The sequence below is a fragment of the Brienomyrus brachyistius genome, chromosome 13, assembly GCF_023856365.1.
Source record: "Brienomyrus brachyistius isolate T26 chromosome 13, BBRACH_0.4, whole genome shotgun sequence".
Classification (NCBI taxonomy): domain Eukaryota; kingdom Metazoa; phylum Chordata; class Actinopteri; order Osteoglossiformes; family Mormyridae; genus Brienomyrus; species Brienomyrus brachyistius.
This window is the reverse complement of record NC_064545.1, coordinates 14,071,086-14,096,233: the sequence shown is the minus strand read 5'-3', so window position 1 is coordinate 14,096,233 and position 25,148 is coordinate 14,071,086. Positions and strand designations below refer to the sequence as shown.

General features: G+C 43.9%; 1 protein-coding gene across 1 annotated transcript; it reads left to right on the top strand.

The window, feature by feature from the left end:
- The first annotated feature begins 10 nt into the window (after positions 1-10).
- nup160 (nucleoporin 160) lies at positions 11-24,607 on the top strand. The gene is made up of 35 exons (XM_048973240.1): positions 11-164; positions 559-704; positions 1,471-1,579; positions 1,657-1,867; positions 2,302-2,524; positions 2,647-2,722; positions 3,592-3,706; positions 3,794-4,030; positions 5,174-5,271; positions 5,463-5,547; positions 5,719-5,787; positions 5,874-5,957; positions 6,035-6,205; positions 6,292-6,391; positions 6,703-6,868; positions 11,553-11,680; positions 12,037-12,197; positions 13,378-13,514; positions 13,720-13,790; positions 13,904-14,063; positions 15,321-15,390; positions 15,471-15,569; positions 15,650-15,865; positions 15,944-16,038; positions 16,121-16,217; positions 16,299-16,404; positions 16,544-16,704; positions 16,805-16,868; positions 17,571-17,681; positions 21,202-21,325; positions 21,551-21,652; positions 21,749-21,890; positions 21,996-22,121; positions 23,553-23,657; positions 23,939-24,607. The coding sequence occupies exons 2-35, from the start codon at positions 614-616 to the stop codon at positions 24,020-24,022; spliced, it is 4,194 nt and encodes a 1,397-aa protein (XP_048829197.1). The 5' UTR covers positions 11-164; positions 559-613; the 3' UTR covers positions 24,023-24,607.
- Positions 24,608-25,148: the final 541 nt, after the last annotated feature.

The following is a 25,148-nucleotide window of genomic DNA, read 5'->3' as shown; positions in this document are numbered from 1 at the left end:
GAGACACGGTTTTCCAGCGGGAACGGTTCACATAACCCAATTTGTAAAAAGAACTTTGATGCATGACACCGTGCTATGTAGTGTTGTGATTTGCAGTAAATTTAGTTTTAACATGTTTAAAATAACTTTGAAACGGAAAATACCCAGGTATTGCTATTAATTAGGTATGTATAGAGAGTTTTATAAAAAATAGAAATGATGTATCTACAAATATCTAGAGTTACTGGACGTAGTATTACTGTTAATGTAACAGTACTTCCTTATTAATTTTGCCCCGCGACCAACGTTTTACATGACAACAGTCAGAACTGCAATCGGTACACCAATAGAATAACTATAATTCATGCATGAAAGGATTAAGATATCTCAAGGCTATGACAGCCGTTACTTAGCCTGTATTTTTCAACCGGTGTACTGGGGCACCCTGACTTATGGAAAGTGTGCCGTGAAAGAAAGGTTGAGAATCACTAATTTAGATTTAATTTTGCGTTAAGCTTCATTGAGATTATGCCATTTTGTATATAGTTACTCAGACATTGTGTCTTTAAATATTTGAAGGCTCTCGTGGCGGTCGAATACGTCTACTCCGGCCCCAGAATCCAACGCGGTGAAGATGGCGGCGGCTCTGAAGAGTAGTTTTATAGAAATCTGCAGCTTTGAGAGAGAAATCCCTCCAAGATTCCGTGATATAACGGTTAACTTAGGTAAAAAGCATTTTATATCTTCATAACATTACTAATATGGCCTCTTTTAAAAACATATACCAGCTAGTAGCATAAAATGTTTAATAGAACGACAGAAAACGAGGTCGTCTCGTGTGTTATAATTTTATAGCGTGGATTTTCTATGTCTCTATTTAAAACGCTGCTTTAGTTAAATGTACCATATGTACCGAAATCACTGTACTGTGAAGAACATTTCTTTTAATAGTAGCTGATTATTTTCTGATGTGCTAATGCTGGCTGGTCTGGCGCGTGAGACGCCGGTGTCTTTTTGCCACGAGCCGCCGTATTCCTGTTATAAGGCATGTATTTCGAAATAATCTCTGTGTTTATGCTCGTACCCTCCTTGGGCCGGCTGAACAGTTCTGCGCTTACGGCACCTACAATTGATTAATCCCTAGTTAGAATGACGAGGTAGTACTTTAGTCTTCATCGTCCCCGTCCTTCATCGCTGCTTGTCTACTCGTTTTATAACCAGCTGCGAGGAAGGGCCGCATAAAATCACTGGCATAATTACGGTGCGACGGAGGTTTAGTTTCTTGTTTGGATGCTATTGCCCGAAGTTAACAATTTCTTTTACATTAGCCACCAAAGACACTCCGTTGTGCGGTTTGTATTCATATACAGAAACTAACCAACTAGCTGGGCATTAATTTGGTACAGGCTTGTTTATAAAGTGAGGTGTAACCTTGATCTCTGAAATGTTACTCGAATAAGTCATGCATTATGATGTTTTACGTTTCTGTAGGTTTGAATGCAGTTCCTGGGGGCATAAAATATGCAGACTGTGCTGGTGGATTTCACTATGAGGAAAGTGGGAAGTTGTTGTCTGTTACAAGTAACCGCTTCATACACTGGTGAGTGATGGGATATCAGATGTGTTCCCAACAGTAAATAAGTTAGGATGCAAGTATAAAATGTACCCTATCTTCAGGTTGACATCTGGGGATACAGTTCAGCTGGTGGAGCAGTCGCTGGACACAAACTTGCTCAACAATGCTGTGAGGTTGAAGATCCTGCACTGTCCCCTGCTCCCTGGAGGTGTGCACATTCAGGAGACCCTCAACAATGTCATCATCCTGCTCCTCAGCAGCCAGACCGTGCACCGGCTCGTGCTGCCTCACCCCTCCCGCATGTACCGAAGTGTGAGTCACGTGACTGCCACCTGCGCCAGGCCAGTGGGCAAAGCATTTGACCTGCTTCAGGATCTGGACTGTTCTCTGAGAAATACTGATACAGTTTGGCTAAATTCTTATCTTTACGCAAGTGATTTTGCAAAATGCCTGTAGTTTTAGCTACTTTGAATGTGAAACATCCTAGAACAAAAGGTTTGAGGCATTCTCTCTGTACAACAGAGAGAGTGTATAACAGCTAGGTATTTGTTGGGCAGCTTGTGTATGATTGTAAATTTGAATTTTGTTTTTGGGGGTGGTCGTTAAGTTGTAAGTTGACTGAGGAGACCAGGAGAAATAATTGGGCCCAGAACAGACGTCTGTGAGGGTACTGTTTGCAGAGTGAGATGTGGCAAGGTACCTTACAGTTGGGCAGTCTTTACTTTTGGCCTCCTTCTGTTTTCCAGGAGGTTGTCACAGAGCTTCAGATGCAGTCCATCTTCACAGACGTGGGAAAGCTGAACCTCCGGGACCCAGCTCACAGCTATGTGATTCCCACTGCCCCGGGTCAATTGCCAATGCCGGGCGCCTCAGCTGCTTGGGTCAGTGGCAGTGGGGAAGCCCACTTTGCCCTGGCCTTGCCGACGGGCGGGATCCTCGTCATTGGACTTCCCCCGCACGATGTGCATGGTAGGCTGGGTGCTCCACGCCTCAGCTCCCCTTCTTATCCTTCTGTTTGTCATTGTTAGGCCCAGCTAAGCTTAATAGACTCACAATCTTAAATGCTCATTAATAAGCAGTGCATCCCTTAGGGAATGTGTCTGTCCTGGAGCTGAAGCAGAGCTCAGTCATGCAACGGCTGGCTGGCTGGATGCCCACGGCTATCAGGTGAGAGCTCATTCCAGTGTCGCGCAGCATGTTTGACTGTTTGTTAGGGTTTGCATAACAATTAAATCTCTCGAACACCTTTTATATACACTTGAAAAATATTTATAATTGTGGCCAATTTATTTTTTGATTTGGTTACTTAACTCCTAAATTTGCCTCATTATTCTATCTAAGGTGTTTCCTGTACTTTGGTTTCTGTGTAAACCTGGACAAAGCTCTGTTAATTTACAGGATAGGAAACTGTAAGACTGATTGGATGCCCTTTCCAGTATCTGTGAATTTATTTGCAGTAGTAATTAATTTGGAGGGGTACCAGGAACATTGTAATTGTACAGCAGTCACATCTTGATGCTTTTATAGGTTCTTTTTATGTTTGATGTTTGGGTTACTGTTTTGGAAGGACTTAACCATGACTGGTTTGAGGAATCCCAGCAAAATCGACATTAGGAAAAGTCACTTAAGGAGACATACTGTTATGTATTTAATTAATTAAATTGTATTATGTTTACTTTGTACATCTGTCTTTGTGTCCTTTGTTAGAGTAGAGCTGCCTCGATCTTTAACAGGGACATGTGTTTCTCTGATTATGATGTGCAGCATGCTCTGAGTGAAGGTTAGGGGCAGGGCTGCCCATTGCTGCTCCTGGAGATCTGCCACCCCGCAGAGCTCTGGTGCAGCCCTAACTTAAATCAGCTGATACAGATAATTAGGCCTTTCAGTAGCATTTCAGTATTAGGGCCAGCTATTTTGAAGCTAAGCACTGCAGGGCGGTAGATCTCCAGGAGCAGCAGTGAGCAGCCCCTGGTAGGGGGGTACTGGGACTTCACAATATGGTGGTAATCACCCGCCCCCCTTATTCTGTTACACAGGAGGGACGCCAGCCCATCAGATCTGGTGTTGAGCCTTGTCGTCAGGCGCCTGGAGGATGACACCTTCATCTTTGCTCTGTGCCAGGACCACAAGCTGCGCATGTGGTCTTACAAGGTGAGCTACCGATCCTACCAATGAAGCCATGGCCTTTCCGGTCCGACCGAACACTTCAATTCCCCGCTGCCCTCCCCCCACCTTCAGGAGCAGCTGTGTCTGATGGTGGCCGACATGCTGGAGTTCATGCCGGTTAGCCAAGATGTGCGGCACATGCCTGCCCAAGGCCACCGGCTGCAGCTCTCCTTCTCCTCGGCCACAGGGCTCTGCCTTGGCATCTATCTTGGCGTGCCCAAGCGGGGGCAGTTCTGTGTACTGCAGCTGGTTGCTACCGAAGGCAACCGCTACAGTCTGGACCACATTTCCTCCTTGTTCAGTTCTCAGGTAACATGACCACCGTGTCTGTGTGTCTGAGTGGGAATGTATACCCATGTATGTCCATCATTTATCGCGGTTAATCCGTTCCAGACTTTACCACAATAAGTGAATCTCTGCGAAGTAGGATTCTTTATTTATAAATCGAATATGTTCGTTGAGCGTAGAAAATCTGTTTACGACCTTCTAAATATGGTTTTTAACATTGTTAGATATGAAATAACACCCTTTAGTCACCATTATTGTTATGATTGCTGGACACGGAAGCAGGAACAGAAGGCAATGAATCAGGATCGAAGGGTTTATTTGGAATCACTCCAAATGCACGACACAGAAACGTGTAACATCAAAACGTCAGTGACAGACCTGGGGTTACAGACTCTGATGTGGACTTAAATACACCGGAGGAACCAAACTGACAGAAAAAAGCTGGTCATGATCGGGGTTGCACATGTGGTTAAGGGGGCGTGGTTAATAAGGGGGCGTGGCACACAAGGGGATCGTACTGGCAGGTCATGACAATTACACTCGTATTACCCAATATATTAGACAAAATAAGAGAAAATAAGACATATTATTCATTACAAATATCATATTATTGTACATTTAATTATAAAGAGCAAAAAATGCTTCCGATGCGTAGCAATATATCATTTTCACTGTCTTAACTTTTTAATGAATATGCAAAAAAAACGCGATAGCGAAGCCGTGAAAGTCGTAGCGCGAAGTGGCGAATGACGACTGTATATTAATATATATGTATAATTTTGATCTTGTGGGGGACATTTTGTCAGTCTCCACAAGAGCAAACAAAAAAATGTGAATGCAATCAAAACACTAAAAAAAACCTTGTATTTTTTCAGTTACTTATGGTATAGGTTAGAGTTGGGCTGTCATGGTTGGCGATAATTTTTTCCCATAGGAATGAATGGATGGTCCCCACAAAGATATGAGTGAGTTTGTGTGTGTGCGTGCGCGTCTGTCCGTGTCCATCTGGTGATGGACCAGCATCCCATCCATGGTGACCCCTAACCTTGCCCTGTCCTTCTTTCAGTGGGTTCCTGGCTCAGTGTCACGCTTTGTCAATGTTTTCATTGATTCGAAGGCTGAATTGAGAGCCTCCAGTTCACACTGGGATTTTGTTGCATGCAGGAGACTCTGGTGGACTTTGCCCTAACATCAACTGAAATCTGGGGCCTTTGGTTGGATGATGAGAATCAGACTGTGGTGAAATGCATCAACTTCGAGAGGTAAGGTATTGGGCATGTCTGCAAATTTCCAGGGAACATCAGTGTTGACGGCATTCAGAAAGATGAGATTGCAAGCAAATGCTCGGTAGGACCTTTCTGTAGACACATGTTTGCAGGTTGTCAGTGACTGGTTTATTCATTACACTCTTTGGTACGGCAGAGCTTGCATTTTCCTGTATGCTTCACTGCAGCAATGTCGCCGGCCAGTGGAACCAGGTGTTTGTGCAGCCACCACCCGAGGAAGAAATCCACGTCGGGCTTGATCAGGACCCCAGGGTACATTAAACTACGGCGGGGGGGGGAGTGCGGGGGGTGTTTGTCCTGAGCTCACCGCTTCTGGGATGGGAGAACATGTGTGGGCTTTGTCAGTCTGCTTTATGTGTAGGGTCACGTATATGATTCAGGCCCTGTTGAGTTAGCACTGACCTTCCTATGCCTCCCTCACAGGAAACTTACCTGGACATGATTTTCTCACCGTGCCGCTTCACAGCCTCTGCCATCGTCAAGGCCCTCCAGGTGAGAGACAACGCAGGCATCGCAGCCCCCTCTCTGCCGTACTGCTCGTTATGCCATTGCTGAGTCTGACCACTTGTCATCCTCAGATATTCCAGCGGGGCACAGAGCGGATCCTCGACGTGGCATGGGACACAATGAAGAAGGAGGTGACACTGGCAGTGGAGAATGAGGTGAGCTAATATACAAAGCTCGGGGTTTTCCGCTGCCCCTCCAGCACTGTGGTGCCATGACCTCCCTCCCCCCACAGTTGCAGAGCAGTGTGACGGAGTACGAGTTCTCCCAGGAGGAGTACCACCTGCTCCAGGAGGCCTTCTGGTCCAAGTTCTACGCCTGCTGCCTGCAGTACCAGGAGGCTCTGTCCACACCCCTTGGCCTCCATGTCAACCCAGCCTCCTCCATGGTCTGCCTGCTCAAAAAGGTCAGACTCCCTGCCTCTCACACACGTACACATCGTTCTTTGAGTCTCTTCCACCACTGACTCTGTGTCTCGCACCCCCTCCCCAGGGTTTCATATCCTTCCTGCTGCCGTGTTTCCTTGTGGATCACCTGTACCTGTCCTCTGATGAGTACCTGTCTTCCGAGGACGAGATCCCAATCACTGATGGTAAGCCTGTGGGGTGCTCACACAGGATAATGCCCTTGCTACTTACGAGCCGATCCTGTGACCTTCCTTTTGGATTCCCCCATGATGCCCCTGCCCTCCTGCCGCCAATTTGTACGTTGTAACCCTAACCTTATGAGAGGCAGATTTTGTACTGAATAAATAACTGGGAGATGTGCCCGCAGAGGCCTAGGAACAGAACATGCACTTGAACCATTCACACACGAGATTCTAGCCCCTGGCTTGGCTTAATCAAAGCATTTGGGGTCGATGTGTGTATTGGTAGCCTGAGTGCTTTTCTGTCTTGGGTACAGATCTGGAACTGGGCCGAGACGTGCTGCAGCTGGTGCAGTGCCTGCGCATGGTGAGCTTGTCGGTGTTGGGCGACATGGCGTACATAATGGAGACCACGTTGAAGCACCTGGGTTCTCCTGAGAGGGCTGCTGAGCAGGTCCTGGAGAGCCTGCTGGCCAACGACCGGTAAGTCTGTTCTGGCCCTGTCCTGGCCTCAGCACCTTGTGCCCTGTTTGGACATGAGACAAGGGGGTGAGCTTCTGAGGGGTGGCTCTATAGATGTCATTTTGCTGAGATGGTCTACATTAAAGGGGAGCGACATTTTGGCCAAAGTGTATCATTTTTTCGGTGCAGATATACATAATGTACTGTTCCACATTATCTGCATCTTGTTTTATGCATTTTTTTAAGCATTTGTAGTTCTGAGTATATGCAAGTGGTGTTTGTGTAAAATACCCCACAATTTTTCTCCCACTGGAAACAGCGTTGCTTATACATTATTGCGATAGCAGCCCCTCGCATATCGCAGGCTATATTGAGTGCGCAAAAAAGCCCAAGCTAGTGATTCCCAAATCACCCATTGCTCCCAATCATCCTTTTCATATTACTCGCATTGTCCCGCCTAATGCGCTTTGTTGAGCAGGATTTTCCCATAAACGTTACTTCTGCCTAGGGCTGGGCAATTAATCGAAAGTTAATCAAAAGTGACATTCAACCTGTAATTGTCATCTTACCCATGTCGGTCACTCGTACTTTGTGGGGATTTTTCCCCCCCTCAGTTAATACTTTCCCCAGTGTGTGTTCATATATTGTCCCCTAAAAATCATGCTGTCGTGTGTGTTGTCATGTGATTCCGCTCCATCCGGTCTATCACATGGAAGCCACATGAGAATGCGAACCCCGACTGAGCAACTCGAGCGGCTTGTACCAAAACAAAATGCTTTGTCCTTCATTTGGACACATTGTGGCCTTAGCACACCGAACAAAAAGAGGTCAGATGTGAACACTGTGGAAAAACGGTTTCATCTGCCAAATGTAATACCACCAATCTGTTTCAACACTAGCAATATTTAAAATGCAGTGGAAACCACTTAGAGTGATCACGGTTATAGTGATTACTCGTTTATATGGATCCAAATTCTTGGGACAGTATAATTTCTGTACAAAATCTGTTTGAATAATTTGTGTATTACTATATTAGTAGTCCTCTTGCAGTATTCATTTGGGTCTTTTTATGGGAAAAAATGTAATTGCGGTCATTTCTTCTCTTTTACTTTCCTACTTTGCCTTGACGTAACCCATCTGCTTCTGGTTAGTTATTGAGGCTGATGCGGCCTGCCCAGAGAACATGAAGGGGGAAAAAAGTCGTTTTCTCTCAATTCTGAATGTAGACTCATCAAAGTTTAAGATAAACTACCAAAAATGAGCCAACAAAATGCTGCAGCAAAACTACAACAGGCTATATCTTATATACAGTACTGTACTGTATTATACTGTATTTGAATTTGATAGTTGTCATTAATTTATGCAGTACTCTAATTTGAAAAGTGATACAGTTGTACTGTAATTTTAGAGTCAGTGAAATTCATTAAATAGCGACACTGTCCATTATATTACCTTGTGCTCGTGCAATGAACTGGTATGACGTTAAACTGTATCCGTACCTGCAAGTTGTTCTCCTACTTGCAGACATACAATTTTGGGGGTTGGTGGCAGGATTGGTACTATAGCCACCATAAAACAACTCGCAACTGCTCAAAAAAACAGGTGCAATACCATTCTGCTCTCCGTGGGAGTAGCTCTGCTGCAGCCACCCACAGGAAGGTTGCACACACCATGAATGGTATTTGTCACTCCTTTCAACGAGCGTATTAGACTCAGGCTAAGGCATTCCTTGGGAGTACTCGCTTTGCTTGGTGGTTGATGGGTGCTCAGAGACTTGCAGTCAGGTTAGGTGATGGGGCGCTCCTTATGGATGACACTCCAGTTGTGTCCTGTTGGACCGGCTACTTTGACTTCTTTGGGTCAATGGTTCTAGAGGCTGATCTTACAATCAGCTGTGAACCACCCAATCTCACTGAGATTGCATAAGTGGTGAATATGCTGGGGGTAGGGAAGGCTGCAGGGATCTGTGGTATCTGGGGTGAACTTCTCCAGGCTGGTGGTAAGGCTGTCCTCCTGGCCTTGCTGGCTGTCTGTGCTTCCATTTGGGACTCAGGCATTATCCCAACTGACTGGAAAATGGGAATTGTAGTCCCTATCTGGAAAGGGAAGGATTGCGGCAACTACAGTGAGAACATTGCCTTCAGCACTAGGTAAGGTCCTTGCTCGGGGCATCCATAACAGGATCCATGATTGCTTGCCTGTCACAGACTGGAGTAGTCTGGTCTTGTGCCTAAGAAGTCTGCCATTGACCTGTGCAATGCACTGTGACTGCTGAGCAGAGTGTAGGGAGAACCTCTGCGTTCTTCCCAGTTAATTCTGGGGTTCACCAAGGGTGTGTTCTTGCTCCTACTCTGGTCAGTGCTTGTATGGACTGGGTGTTGGGTAGGGTCATGGGCACCTGCAGCTTTGGAGTTCGTTTGAGGTCCGTTGGTGAACAAAGATTTACTGAACTTGACTTTGCCGACGATGCTGTGATCTTAGCGAAGTCAATGGAGGCTCCGATCAGGACTCTCGAGAGACTGAGCAAGGAGTCTGAATGTCTGGGGTTGCTGGTGTCCTGGATAAAGACCAAGATTTAGGCATTTAATTACTTCTTAGGCACAGTCATCAGTTGTGTGTCTGTTGGGAGAATGTCGAGCTTGTCTAGAGATTCACTTACCTCGGCAGTGACATTCATATCTCTGGTGACTCTTCTATGAAGTCAGCAGACAGATTGGGAGAGCATGGGGATCATGAGGTTACTGGAAAGGGGTGTGTGGCGCTCCCGATATCTTTGCAAGAAGACCACTGTCCTAGTCTTTAGAGTCCTGGTGCTCCCTGTTTTGATGTATGGCTGTGAGACATGGACACTACCCAATGAGCTGAGACAAAGACTGGACTCCTTCGGAACTCTGTCTTCGGCGATACCTTGGGTACTGCTGGTTTTGATTTTGTGTCGAATGAGAGGTGGTTAGAGGAGTTCAGAATGAGGCACATTACCTGCATTGTGAGGTAGCATCAGTTACGGCACTATGCCCGTATGGTACGTTTCCCTGAGGTTGATCCGGCTCGCAGGATCCTCCCTGACTTGACCTGATCTAAATTAGATGGTAATCTGCCTGAGATGTAAAGAAAAAAATCAGTTATAATTAGAGACGCACCAATTGCATTTTTCTTGCCTGATTCCAATTTTTATGCAAGTATGACCTGCAGGTACCAATTTTTGCCTAATCAGATTTACTAGGAACTAATAATTGACAGCATATACAAACAAAAATCAACTTTTCTTTAATGCAATTTTTCCCATAATTAAAGAAATTGTTCAACTTTACAGTTTCCCCCGAACTGCAAATTATAGGATCTTCTCTTGCTTAAATAAGTTTCAAAATAAAGTGCTTTGTGATTGGAAAGAGATGCAAATAATTAACTGCTTGCTGTACACCCAACTTTTTTATTCTTTTACATTACCAAACAAGAGCCGGCGCAACAGATTTCAAGAACAAAACAATTGTCAGTTATTTTTATCAGTTTCCAGTGTGTTTAAATTCTCCAGATATGGACCTTTTTTGTCTTAAAGTCCATTGGTTAAAAACTTCCAAATAAAACTAACGTGTATTATACTCTTCCAAAAAATAGGTATAGGGTCATATTATTAATAGCAACATAGCATGTTATGCACATACAATTCTAACATGGCCAGTATGCTAAATTAAGATCAGGCTGTTTCATACCTTACTGTATGGACATTATAGCACAGGGATTTAAAGTTTCACCAAAATGGAATAGGAAAAAACCTTAGCTAGCATTGCAGTTTTAATAATAATTTCTTTTGTGATTCTCATATGTTTAATAATTAGTTTAAGGTTTACCTCCAATGTTCCACCTTGTTTTTGTGGTGGTTCCCCCATGGTTTACTTTGGCTATATATGTACAGTGGAAACCACATATAATGATCACTTATAGTGATCAACTTGTATATAGATAAAAAATCTTGGGACAGAATCAATCCCGTACAAATACTGTTTAACTAATATAAGTAGTCCGCTTATAGTGTTCGTTTTGGGTTATTTGTTTTTATACATGACAACATGGAGAAACATAAAACAATGGTGATTTTTTTTTTTTTTTTTTTTTTTTTTAAACTTTACTTTGACAACCCTACTTTGCTTTGCGATAACCCGTCTGCATTTGGCTAGCTAGGCTACCTGAGGCTTATGCAGCATGCACAGAATCATGTCGGGAAAAGAGGGCTCTACAGCACGCCCCTTTTACTTTCATATGCAAGTAAAAAAACTCTGTATGCAAACACGAAAAACGACTTTGCACTTGTACAAGTTATACATACATATATACACATTATATATGTGTGTGTGTGTGTGTGTATATGTGTGTGTGTATATGTATGTGTGTGTAAAAAATCTTAAATACCGTGATATACATTACATTTTTGGTCATACTGCCCAGCTCTAGTACAGACTGCCAAAAACTAAGTATCGGATGTGGATCGGTCACGTATGGCCGATACCTGATCTCTCTAATAGGCATGGATCAGTGTTGATACTGATCCCAAATTTCAGATCGGTGGATCTCTAATAAAAAGTCAAAAACAATGTATAAAGTGTGTGTTTTTCAGTGTTTCTCTTGAGCCACCATGTTTCATTTCTCGGTGCTGATGGTCCATCTCTGCTTACACTCCCTGTGGTCTTGTTTTACATCCCTGTGGCAGTGACAACGTGGTGGAGGACATCCAGAACAAACTCCAGGACGTCCGCAATCCCATTGGCGCCATGACCTTTCTTTTGCGAGAGATGGACCTGGAGACTGAAGGAGATGTAGACTGTGCCATTGCCACAGGTGGGTGGCATTTAGGAGGTGTCACCTGAGCTGGTTCTGCATTTTATCTGGGGTACAGGAGTCTTAGGGCTGTTTGGTGTAATTCCCCCGAAACCCTGCAACCTTTCATTGTTCAACTTGACCCAAGCTGCCATTGGTCAACTAAAAACCCAGAAACCCCACACTTCAGGACCTGCTGATGCTTTTTCTCTTTGAGCCAGCAGTTTATAATGTTTGATGGAACAGTTATTACCCACTGCTATTCGAGCCCACTGTAAGGGGTGACTGCATGCCTTGGTGAATCAGTGCTGCTGTGTGGTGATGTCATCCGGGAGGCTGGTTGGGTGGCTTTGTAAGTGCTCCCCGTGTTCCTGCAGCTCACCCCTTGAATGTGCGCATCAGCATATCCCAGCTCTACGCCAGCAGTGTGGCAGCCAGCGTGCTGTGCCAGGCTGTAACCCAGACTGCCATGACGCGTGCCGTCCTTTGCCGTGACCTCCTCATTCTGCAGCAGTTATACCTGCGGCTTGGCGACAATGTGAGTATAAGCCACGACTCGGGGACAGTGAGCCCATGTCAGTGCAGGCATCAGCTCAGGGGACCATGTGAGTGCGGGTCGTCCTTGCGGCCTCCCAGCCTAAGGTGACCAGGAACACCTGTAAATGTATGCAATGTATTCTGTGGCTGAGAGACTCCTTTTAAAATGGCGTTCGAAGTACACACATTCATCAGTCAAAAAAATATCAATGGTACTTGTACTATTTCGCTACAGGTTAGACTTGTGTTGTATTAATGCAGCTTGGATTATTGGCCTAGTGGATTTGGGGGGGGGGAAGTGATTCTCAACAATAAAATTCACTAAGGTCTGGTCCGCCCCTCCCCGCTTGACACATTTTATTACCAAGATAAATATTGGAGTACCATTCATTTTGAAAATACCATATTCATCAGTATAATGTATGAACGTTATGAAAAATTATCGCCCACGCCTAACATCAGCGTGCAAGTAACCTAAGCTTGTTTATAAAATACATTATCTGCATAAAATAGCTTAAAAAGGAACCTTGCAGTCAAATGCCGCCTTTGGTTGAGGCTGGATCTCCTGTTAACGTTACTGAATGTCCAAAAATTGAAAGTTTCCAGACTGCTTTTCAGCTTATCGGGAGTTATTGTATTGTCTTGTTCTTGTAATTCACTGTCAGCCGTTATCGCTAGCAGAATAAATTCACTGAAGTCTGCCCCTAGAGGTAGATCCCTTAATCTGTGTAAGCGAGGAGGATAGTTATTCAAAACAAAAATGATGAAACTGTTAGATCTTTAAAAATTTGAATGTGTTTTTCTGCTGCTGATTGTGCATATTTTTGCAATTCAAATTTTATTTGAATAATGAACTTTGACCTGCCAGATCTTCTATTCTCAATATGTGGAACCACCTCTGGGTGATACTTTTGCCTCGCGTTTCCAGGGCTTTGTGTGTGGGTTTTGCATATTCTCCTCATGTTGCATGGGATTCCTCCTACAGTCTAAAGACATGTAGTCCAGCTAATTAGCATGTCTAATGTCCATGGTGTTTCTGTCTGTGTTTGTGCACACGTGCGCCTGTGACGGCCGGGTGGTTTGTCTCCCTGAGAGATGGGTGGGTGGTATCTTTGAGGATGCCCAGTGGCTGACCAGAGGGGTTTTGCTGATCACACTCAGTAGCTGACTGACCTCCACAGGTGTTCCTTGGCGGGGGGGCCCAGATGCTACAGCTCCAGCAGGACCTGATCCCCCGCACGTCCCACCTGCTGTGCTGCTATTACGTGCTGAAGTGGGCCAGCCAGTGCCTCTCCACCCCTGTGCCCCTGGACACTCTGTGAGTTCCCCTCCTGCTCTGAGCATTGGATCTGACCTGCAGTTCCTGCATTTTGACAATGCAGAAACATAGAAGTAATAGCTGAGTTTGTGAACAACCTATTCTTTATGGTACAAATTACTGGCAAAATTAGACCGCAGCTATGGAGTCAGCAGGGATGTGCTCCTCCACCTCCTTTCTCTGCTGAAGTGAGTTTCTCTCTCAGGGATGCCAATCTGCAGCACCTCTCTGTACTGGAGCTCTCTGACTCTCCCGCACTGACACCCAACAAATCATGTGAGTCTACATGCAGAACACGTGATGGTGCCCATGTGTATACAGCACATGTTAACACCATGCCCATCATGTCCCCATGACCTGTCTGTTACCACGGTTTCTCCTCCCTGCAGTGATGAGTCCGCAGACTATATTGGAATTGTTCTACCACAACGTGGGCCGCAAACTGGTCGTCTCTCAGATCCACTCGCAGCAAAGCGCCCCACTCAGCCAGGCAGTGCTCAGCTGGCCCCAGATTGCATCCGCCGTTGTCACCCTGCTCCTACAGCATGTGTATCCTTCATCATACTCTCCCCCCTCTGTTAATAGGGTTTTGATTTTATAATTTTAGTTTTTATTTATATTGTTTTAATTTCCAATTCAGTTTACTTGGGTTCTAATGAGATTTTATTACGTTTGTATTCATTTTTATTTGAGGTTAACCCTCTGGGGTCTAGGGGTAGGGAACACACACTGATGGGTATGGTCACACATTTCCTTCAATATCATAAACTTAATGCATGGCAAATATATAAAAAATATTTGTTTTGGCATTAAACTCTTAATGTTAGTGTACTTTGTAAATTTGTCAGATTTATGTGAAGTTTGTAATCTTACATCAAAGTATAGACATTGCAAGATGCAGTTTGGAACACTTGCAGAAACATAAAAGTACATAGTAAGATGACTAAATGGTGTTGCAACATTCAGTTGGATAAATAAGAAAAAGCTAAATCATGTCACTATTTCTGGGCTTCTTCCATTGAATATGTAGCAATTTTCATGTGTATGCATGAGCCATTCATACCTGGCGACACCCCCCTTTATAACACTGATGGGAATGTATCTGGATTGTTTCACCATTGCGTTGTTCATCAAATTACCATGCGAATGCGATTTGAATAAGTGCTAATGCACAACCGTTTAGCCAAGACTTTGGTGATCAGATATCTGGGATCAAAACAAACTGCCACCATTGCTTACTATGTACTTTTATAATGTTTCTGCAAGTGTTCCAAACTACATATTGCAATGTGTATACTTTAATGTCAGATTACAAACTTCACATAAATCTGACATATTTAAAACATACACTAAGATTAAGATGAGTTTAATGCCAAAACAAATATGATAATTTATATGCCATGAATTGTTTGATATTGAATGAAATGTGTGACCATGCCCCAGTCAGTGAAAGTGTGTTCCCTACACCTAGTCCCCAGAGGGTTAAGATGTATTTTTATTTAGTTTCAAACTGGTAAAATAATGGAGATAACTGCATTGGATGGTCAGCCACTATAAATGGAAACCGATCCCCCCCCAGGATCCTACATAACATCAGTCACATCGTGCTTACAGTGTGGAACAAACATGACGTTTATCAGTGGACCCTAAAAACGGGCAAAACATGTATGCAACGGGCAAAACATGCATAGAAAATGAAAGAATGAAACTGTCAGTTTTGCTTTTTGTACCTGATGATCCCACCCCGTTTGGTTCCGCCAGGTGAGATTCTAATCTGGTGTATGTACCTTAATGTCAGTCCTGCAGCTGGCCCAGCAACCCAGGATTCCAGTTCCCAGAGTGCCTGATGGGAAACTGCCAGTACACACAGCTGCAGGTAGAGGGCACTCCATGCATGCCTCACTCGCTGCCATGTAAAGGGTTTGCTGTGAGTCACGGCTCCCCTCTGCCTTCCAGGAATACATCCGCCTCACCGCACCCTGGTGCCAGGCCAACGTGGGCTCCAGCCGCTTCATGCTAGGCCAGTGCTACCTAGCCACTGGGGAGGGACACAAGGTGACCCCATTGCCTCAGCAAGTGAGCTCCTTCCACCAGTAAGAGAGCTCTCTTTCTGACATCCTATATACACCCTGCAGGCCCTCCAGTGCTTCCAGGACGCAGCGACAGAGGTGGAGAAGGAAGAGTTCCTGGTGCGGCTGACTGGCCTCGAGGACGAGGAAACTGCCGTCTCCCCGCGCCTGCAGTACTACAACAAGGTGCTGCGGCTGCTGGAGGACTTGGGCTTGGCGGAGCTTGTCATTCAGCTGGCCACCATGGCCATTTCGGAGGCCACTGGGGACACCCGCAGTCAGGTACACTTTCTCCGCCGGTCCGCTCCCTTGCTCTTCTTGTGGCCGCCACGCCCCCGTCACCGTGCCATGTGCCCACAGGCTGCTCTCAGGACCCGCATATTCAAGCACCACCTGGACCTGGGGCACAACGACCAGGCCTACGAGGCCCTGACCCAGAACCCAGATTGTGGCAGGTGGGGGTGCCTTTCTGTCAGCTGGTTGGGGGCTGGGGGGCCCCTGCATTTTTGCCTGACCCTTTCTGGCCACTCTCTGCAGGCAGTTGGACTGCCTGAGACAGCTGGTGGTGGTGCTGTGTGAGCGCTCGCAGCTACAGGACCTGGTGCAGTTCCCCTACATCGGCCTGCATGATGAGGTATACCTCCCCCCTACCTGAGCCGCCTTCAAGTAGCTTGGGCTGCCCCTTGCTGATGTTCCGGTTGTTTCCTGCTTGCAGGTGGTCGGCATCATCGAGTCCCGTGCCAGAGCGGTGGACCTTCTGGCCCATAACTACTACGAGCTGCTCTATGCGTTCCATATCAACCGGCACAATTATAGGAAAGGTCAGGCACTGCGGCTTTTTCTTCATTTATTTTCTCCTGGCTCTGCCTCTGGAGGCTTGAATGTCTTGTTTTTGTCAACATATTTACTCACCCGGAGACTTGATCAGCCACGGCTAAAGTATACCAACTCTCTCCCCAGCGGGCACGGTGATGTACGAGTACGGCATGCGCTTGGGTCGTGAGGTACGCACCCCCCTGGGCCTCCACAAGCAGGTCAACTGTTACTTAGCGGCCATGAACTGTCTGCAGCTCATAAGGCCCCACTATGCCTGGATCGTGCAGCCCTCATCTGGCGGTGTGGTGAGTGCCATCGTGGGACAGCCACTCCCCCCCATGCACCTCCCTGGCCTGGGATGAGGTAAGAGGGCCTCACTTGTGTGCATGTGTGCTCCTCCCACAGTACCAGCGTCCCGGGACGTCCCCAAAGCGGAACTATGATGGCGAGCAAGCAGCAACCGGCCCTGGTAAGCGGTACCTTTAATTAAAAGAACATGTCAAACTTAAATGACAACTAGCAATGTTTTTTTTAAGATGGTTATAAATTACAGGGGTAGAGATGGAATTCTTGCGATTATACCAATTGTATGTGCAAGAAATGCTATGTTGGTATTACCATTCATTGTGCAAGCCTATTTGGCACAGTGGTCCTCTGTAGCTGGGTAGCACTGTTGCCACACACTGCCACTTTGTGTGTGGAATTTGCATATTCACGCTGTATGTGTGTGGCTTTTCAGTAGTTACTCTGGTTTCCTTCCACTGTCCTAAAACATGCAGCTTAAATAAGTTGGAGTGCCTTAACTGATAGAAAATGTGACCAAGTGCACATCCTGTAATTGCTGATTGGTTCCTGCCGCTTGCAAATTATATTATATATAAACAATTATTCGATAAAGTCAGAAGAATTGTTAGATTAATCAAATATTGATATAAGCAGTAGTGACAGCCAGAGGTTAGGTCCAGCAAGTACAAAATCCAGTCCAGGATTTTGTTTCAACCAACCAGCCGAGTACTCTGACTTGTGACTCTTTATGCTCAACTGGTCCTGGTCTGGATTTGTACTTTCTGGACCTAAAATCTCCACCTCTGGTGACAGCCCTACCTGGGAATAGGGTTATACTGCCAAGACCCCACATGAGTAGATTCACTGTGTATGTGTGTGTTAACAGTGAGTCGCAACATTGAAATCCTGGAACTTAAGGACCTTGAAAGGGAGTACATCTTGGCCCGGAACCGCCTCACACTGGCTCGGCACGACCCGGCCTCCGCTGCCGTCGCAGGTATGCTCTTCAGTGTGTGTGTGTGTGTGTGTGTGTGTGTGTGTGTGTGTGTGTGTGTGTGTGTGTGTGTGTGTGTGGTGGGGAGGAATGAGGCAATAGTTAGGATGATGGATATATCCATAGAAATGAATGGAGAGTCCCCACAAATGACAGGAATATATGAACTGTATGTCTGTGTGTGTGTCTTGCCTCGTGTCCACCAAAAGGAGTCAGTGCTGATGCTGGGCTGGTTCTGCCTGTGTTTCCACCAATTTTGAAAAAGAACTAAACTTAAATGTTAAGTGAAAGTAAAGATTCATATAATTCAATTTTTTTTAAATAGTTTTTGATGTTTCAGATTTTAAGTTTTTATAAGCAGCCGGACCAAAAAATTTGTCTGTGTGATGGTTTTCAGTAGAGGTCCACCAATCCGATATTCGGAATCGGTATCGGCGCCAATCCATACATGTTGGATAGATCAGATTTTGACCACATGTGCCTGATCCATGTCTGCTTATTTAGTTTATGGTAGTCTGTAAAAGCATCCTATTTCTCGTTAAATGGATTTGTACAGTCAATCGCACGGCAGCTCTTTCCCATTTTAAATGTGTGTTTTGCGACATTCAAGCTGAACGCTAACGCTGCCCCTCAGTTTTTCTGCCGCTCAGACTTCCGCCTGCTCTGACATGTGTACACCCTTTGCAGTTTGAGGAGTGTAAGATCATCAGATAAGTGGGTAATGATCAGAAGGTATATTACGCTTTTAACAACTAGTAACACAGTAATTTGCAATTATTGTAAAAACAGTTTTAAAAGGTGGAAGTAGACAAAATCCCAATAAACATAGCGCACATAATTGTGTGACACAGCAAATAATATGAAACATGCTATGAATGATTTGGGACTCGCTAGCCTGGTCTGTTTTGCACACTTGCTGCAGCTTGTGATGCACTTTGTTGCGATAGCAGCTCGTTTTACCACTGTCCTTTCAAGGATCACGCAATAAAAGTTATAAAAATTAAACTTTTCTTTGCCTCATGATCACTCTGTCACTCAAGCTCCACAATATTTTATTCGACCTATTTATAAATAGTCCAACAGATCATTCTTATGGAATGCCACAATACTCAAAATTAAATGTATAAATAAAAATATACATAAACATATATAAATATCTCAATAAATGTAGAATGGAAATAAATGTATGAATATTTCAATGTCAAATTTTATTCAAATTTAAAAATAAATTACATTTCATAATATAGAAATGTTTTATCTAAATCAAATTCTGTTTCACAATAGTTGAACTTTTCACATTGATGTATTTCCCAATGACAATTTTCTGAACCAGCGTATTCCATAATGCCACTTTTCATAATACCAGTGTGCTCGGTCAATCAGTATATGAGGAGGCTGAGACCAAGTTTGTGATTTGCTAATTCTTTGCGATCCATTTTTTGGCGTATAGGAAGTAGTTTGAAAAGTACCTTGAAGCTGAGGAAGTTGTAAGGGAGGTCAGTAGTTGGATGCATAAATTAGTGGAGCAAACATAGGAAGGAGTCCTGGTCATGCCAAAGGTCTTACCCCATGGGACGCTGTAGGGGTATAAACCGCTACATATAATGACACAGAATATGTCTCCACACAGCATTTGTCCCCTCCATACGTCTCCACATGGTATTTTTAATTTTCTAGACATAGTACAAATGCCCATGTTTATGCAATATAAAAATACACGTTTGAAAAATGTAGACATGCATTTTTATACTGCATTAACATGGTACAAATGTACGTGTTAAAAAGGTCTTTCAGTACTAAGATACACCTAGGCTAATATTTTTCTGTTAAAGGGCAAAGGCCTCAGGCTATAATGTATGATGTAGATTTCCATATGATAATATTTCAACTTTTAATCATAACCAATAAAGCCCAAAATTTGTGGAAACGTTCAGTGAAGAGGTTCATTGTTTTATCTGATACGCTGGATTAATATGTCTGACTTGGAGTAAGTGAAGTAAAAGGAGCAAAGTAGTCAGGGCCGGAGTGGGACTGAATTTCTGACCGGGAGTTCAAGCCCTGAGACAGCCCAGTATAAAACTATATAAACTATTACACTGTTATGTTTCTATTAAAATATCCATATTCTTGCCTATTGAACACACATTTTTATCTACACGCTATAATTTTATGTTCCAGTAATTTTTTACTGGCACATTTCGCCACTTATAAAGTGTTGAACAGCTTTGACTTGGATAATGACACTTCAACAAAAAGTGCGCATTAAATATATGAGCTATACAAATTCCAAAACATCTTTAATAAATCACTTCTTATATGATTTTTTTTTCCCCCAAATTTGTGCAGAACATTAATGACAATGTTTCCATGCAGAGTTTCAACAGACCAATATTTAACCAACTGCCCAGCAGATTCAAATGTATTTTTTGGTGTTCTATGGAAAAAGATTCACAATGCAGTTTACTACACAGTAGCCTGTTCTCCACTGACATGCATGCTGACATAAATCATACATGAAATGCCGTGGTAGAGATATAAACATTACATATGGTATTGTAAGAGTTTAGCATATAATCAGCTCATGACTGTAATATATGGATGGCAAAAAGGGTCAGTAATACTGTTGCATGCTCCCAAATGTGCGTAGCTGTCTGCATATGCTCCAGAGGCTTTACTGTGCAGTATGCAAACATATGCTAATTTAAGGAATATCATTGGCTGAAGTCCTTGAAGACGGGCTTTTCTGTCATTTCTAGAGGGTAAAGAGAAATGCTGTGTTGGGACTTATTCTGTCTCATGGATTATACCCAACAGCATTCCATATGTTCGATGTTACTGTCATGCAACTAGTTATGACTTCTGTGAATGTCTTCACAGTGACTGAACATTTGATCCAATAACAAGCTTGACGCAATTGACAGGGTGCACCATTATTATGAAAAGTGGCAAAATGAAATATGAAATGCAACAATGTGAAAAGTTGAACTTTATTGTGAAATATAATTTGAAATTATATTGTGAAATATAATGCAGTTTATTGAATGATTTAAAAATAAAAGGACACTTATTTAAATGTTATTTCTACATTTTAATTTTGAGTATTATAGCGTTCCATGCCATCTTTTGTCAGAATAAAAAAAAGAACTATACACATAATATAGTTACTATACAACTACATGTTATTCCACTAATACGCTGGCAACTTATTTCACTGCCAGCACCAACAATATTAGACAAAACTATTTATTGGTTATGGATTGAATATTTTGGGTAGGCAGAATAATAGGGCACTATGGTGTATCCCGCTTTTGCTGACATGATTCTAAATTCTGAGACCAGCTTTTCTGTGGTACCATGATGGACCCATTTTATATGTGCCAGAAGCGTGCAGAACCAGTTCCCGGATTAGGCAAAAGCCTGCTGCTGGCTTTGACACTGTTTGGTGGAAACAAGGTATGTGTGTGTGGTACCTTTGGTCCTGAGGACAGATGGTAACACCTTGACTGTTCCCCCATCCCCCCAGGCAGCTCCTCCGCTACGGAGATGGTGGCCCTGCTGGTGCAGGCTGGACTCTTTGACTCAGCCATCACGCTCTGTGAGACCTTCAAACTTCCCCTCACTCCCATTTTTGAAGGACTAGCCTTCAAGTAAGTAGTTGTGGTTTTGATTGAAACTGGCATGATCGACTTTGTCTCTCTGAACAGTCATTGACCGTTTAATGAGTGCATTAACCCTCAGGGAGGTCCTTGATCTTATCAGTAAAAACTGAGCTATGTCAATTGGCTCTGTGAAAAGGTCTAAAAGAGGCCATGTTGTCTTGGATATTTTTTTTTTGTGGATTTTCCCCAGATTGTGTCACTTTTTTCCTGTAGGTGCATTAAGTTACAGTATGGAGGGGAAGCCAGTCAAAACGAAGCCTGGAACTGGCTGGCAGCCAACCAGCTGTCCACTGTGATCACTACCAAGGAGTCCAGGTCTGTGAAGAACCCGTCTGCAGGTAAATGTATTGACGGAATGTTCCACACTGTTCTGTGAGTGACACCACCGAATTGCTCATGACCCATGTGCAGTGCCACTGACGAGGCCTGGCGGCTCCTGGCCTCCTACTTGGAGAAATACCCTTCCCAGAATGCCCAGCACCAGTTCTGTGTCATCAACAAACTGCTGTCGCATGGGGTTCCTCTACCTGACTGGCTGGTGAACAGCTACAAGGTAAGGAGAGCTGTCCTGACCGCTGGAGGTAGTGCCACAGAGCTGGAACCTAGAAAGGAGGCAGTGAATCACAGTGCCGCCTCCTGGTGGTTGCAATCCTTGCAGGTGGTGGATACAGCTGCCCTGCTTCGCCTCTATCTGAACTATGATTTGTTGGAGGAGGCTGTGGAGCTGGTCTTGGAGTATGTGGATGCTGTACTGGGGAAAGGTCATCAGTACTTTGGAATTGAGGTAAGTCTGCGCTCAATCTTATGATGATAAATGCCCAAAAATCACTGTCATTTTTATGTGCCTGCAAAGCAAGCAGGAGAGTTGGAAGCTTCTACCTGAACATGTTAGAACTTTAACACCTTTATTCATATTACCATTATGTGTTTGTTAGTGCTGTAAACAATTTTCTTACTCATGATTAGTTGCATATTCAATCACATTATAATTTGGTATAGACAAACCATGTCACACTGAGAAGCTCAAAGTAGGTTTAAGTACCAACAGAATAATGAGACAGGTGCACCTAAGATCGAACCAATGAACTCCTCCAGGCGATAAATGAAATCAACAACACGGAAATACTTTATAGATTATTACTGTAATTTAAGTAAAAAAGGTGCCTAACTTAATTACCAGTAAAGCAATAAGTGATAAACTAATGAATCAAGCTGACCACAGTGACGTGGAAAAGAACTCGGTTAAAGATGAGTATAGGCAGCTCACTGCTGGCAAACGTGACGTGCGCATTATTCATGTCCAACAAAAATACTCGAATGCAAGTACAAGTCAAATTTCAGTGCTTTCAAAAAAAACTTGAACACCTGGAAATGAGGGCACTGTATAATATTTCAAATGATTTGCTTTTAATCACAGAGCTTTGCATGTATTCAACAGGCAGATCAAGAAACTAAATCCAACCACCTGATTGACACCCCCCCATAACCCATTTGTTTCTGGCTAGCTACCTTCTGTGTGCACAAAAAATATGACAGGAAAGTAATTTTCTCGCAATGAAAAATAGACTCATCGAAGCTTATGATAAACTGCCAAAAATGAGACGAGATGCAGCAGTGAAACCACAATAAGCTATATTTTATATACACTACTGTTATAGCATATTTGTTTAATTGTATTATACTGTAATTTGATTTTTTTTAAACAGTTGTGCTGTATTTTAAAGAGCTAATTAAATTCAGTAAATAATGATGCTGTCAGATCTATTACCTTAGTATCATGCAATAAATGTACAAATGTCAGTTAGATGGAAATCTACCTGAGACATAAAGAAATAAAATTGCTAATAGTGATCATCCGCTTAGTGATGAATTTCACCCAGACAGACATGACCACACTATATGCAATTTCCACTGACAATTTTTTTTAGCCTGCTAATAATGACTCCTCGCCATTCCCCTCCATCAGGAGCCCCATGAAACACCTTTCATCTGGGGCCTAACTCAGAAAATACAGGCACAAAAGTCCATCCGAGGTCACACACAAATTTCAGACTATGGGCAATAGCCCACTGGTAAAGTGTGCCAAAGAGACACACAGGAGCCCCGGTTGGAAATCGCAATCCTGGGTGTGAGAGGACAAATTGTCGTTCCATCTGTAAGTGTTACACATGCTGAGCTACCATGAGCTAACGGTGTTGCCTCCTTCCCATATCAGAGGCCTCTCTCAGCGACGGCGCCTCTCGTCTGGCTCCCTTACACCTTCATTGATCAGCTGCTGCAGGCACTCGGTGAAAACCGATCGAATGTCAACAACTCCAAGGTAAGCAGGCTGTCCAACCAGCTGTCTGTCCATCCATCCTTGCAGTCACTGCAAGGGAGAACAGGCACTCCCTTGTGCTGCTGATTGCTAGGCCTGAGGTGACAGCAAAGGCTCTGTAGTTGGTGGAGCTCCCTCCTTAAGCTGGCTTTACATGCGTCTTGTTTCATACATTTTAAATTCAGTGAGAACAGATCAATTACAAGAGTAATTTCAATATTAATATTTTTTTTTCCCCATGCCTTCCTTATATACTGAGTTTTCATTTTGTTCCCTCACCCCAGCTATACAACTTACTTCACAACAAGCTGGACGAGTACCACAGGCTGGTAGAACAAGCCACCAGTCACAGGCTCATGACGCAGTAGAAGCTGTGCGCTGGGGGAGGGGGGGGTTGTTACAGGAGAGAAATAGTTGCAGCCTGTGGCCGTTTTACAGCACTCTCCAAGCACTGCCAGGTCACATGGTGCTCATCTCATCCCAAGACCATTTCTGTAAATCTGTAATGTGCATCACAATCACAGGGAGCAGAGCTGGTATATTTTTCTAAAGGAAGACTGTACGGGACACACATTAATAGACTTCCCTAGCCCAAGCCTTCTGATAACCAAATGGTTTTGTTGGCTGTTTTAGAGATATATTGCCTCTATATCTGTCATAATAGTCTTAAAAGAATTGTCTGACATGTATGTTGTACTTGCACGTGTGTGTGTGAGAGAGAAGTATGTAGTAATACCCCCTGCAGGCAATCCATTCACTGGTGCATTTGTTCACAATAAATGTGTATATTTTTATAAAGTACATTGTAATGATTGTTCTCCCCATTCCCTTCTGTTTTGTACTCTTCCTGCAAACTTGTATGAAGCAGACTACTTGTAAATTTGAGCTCCTGTTTTTTGTTTTTAATTTCAATTAAAAAAAAAATTGTCACTTTTTGTGCAGCTGAATACCGAGACTTTTGTTGAATGTGCCTCACTTTATCGAAGGCCTCCACTGTGTAAAATCATTCACTGGACTTGCTTTTGTCATGCACAGATATTTCACCGATTTGCTTTAACTTGATCGTGCCTCTATTACCCAGTCACCCTCATACATAAATTTTGCTGATTTAGTGACTGGCCTGTTTTATTCAAAGCCTTACCTACCCTCAGTTACGTACAGTACAGGTGTGTCGAACTCCAGTCCTGGAGGGCCGGAGTCCTGTATAGCTTAATTCTTTCCCTGTTCCACAACAAATGATTCAGCTCAAGAGTTGTGTGGTACTTGGCAGAAGGAGTTGAATCAGGTGTGTTAAATGAGAGGAAACCCAAAAATCTGCGGGGCTCCGACCCTTCAGTACTGGAGTTTGACACCCAAGGTATAGTACTTTCAATTAAATGGGAGATTGGGGGGGTGGTGTCAGAATTGATGTGATGGCCCTGGGGGCGAATGCCTCTCTGCCCCCATCTCCGTTATTTCTGATACCTCCGTGTAATGTTGATGTGAGCCCTTGAT

What these genes read in the sequence shown, in the direction of transcription:
- nup160 (XM_048973240.1), top strand. Translation starts at nt 614, where the DNA reads ATGGCGGCGGCTCTGAAGAGTAGTTTTATAGAAATCTGCAGCTTTGAG. An exon ending in CCTCCCGCATGTACCGAAGT is followed by an intron (nt 1,868 to 2,301) that starts GTGAGTCACGTG and finishes TCTGTTTTCCAG; the next exon opens with GAGGTTGTCACAGAGCTTCA. An exon ending in CCATCGTCAAGGCCCTCCAG is followed by an intron (nt 5,788 to 5,873) that starts GTGAGAGACAAC and finishes TGTCATCCTCAG; the next exon opens with ATATTCCAGCGGGGCACAGA.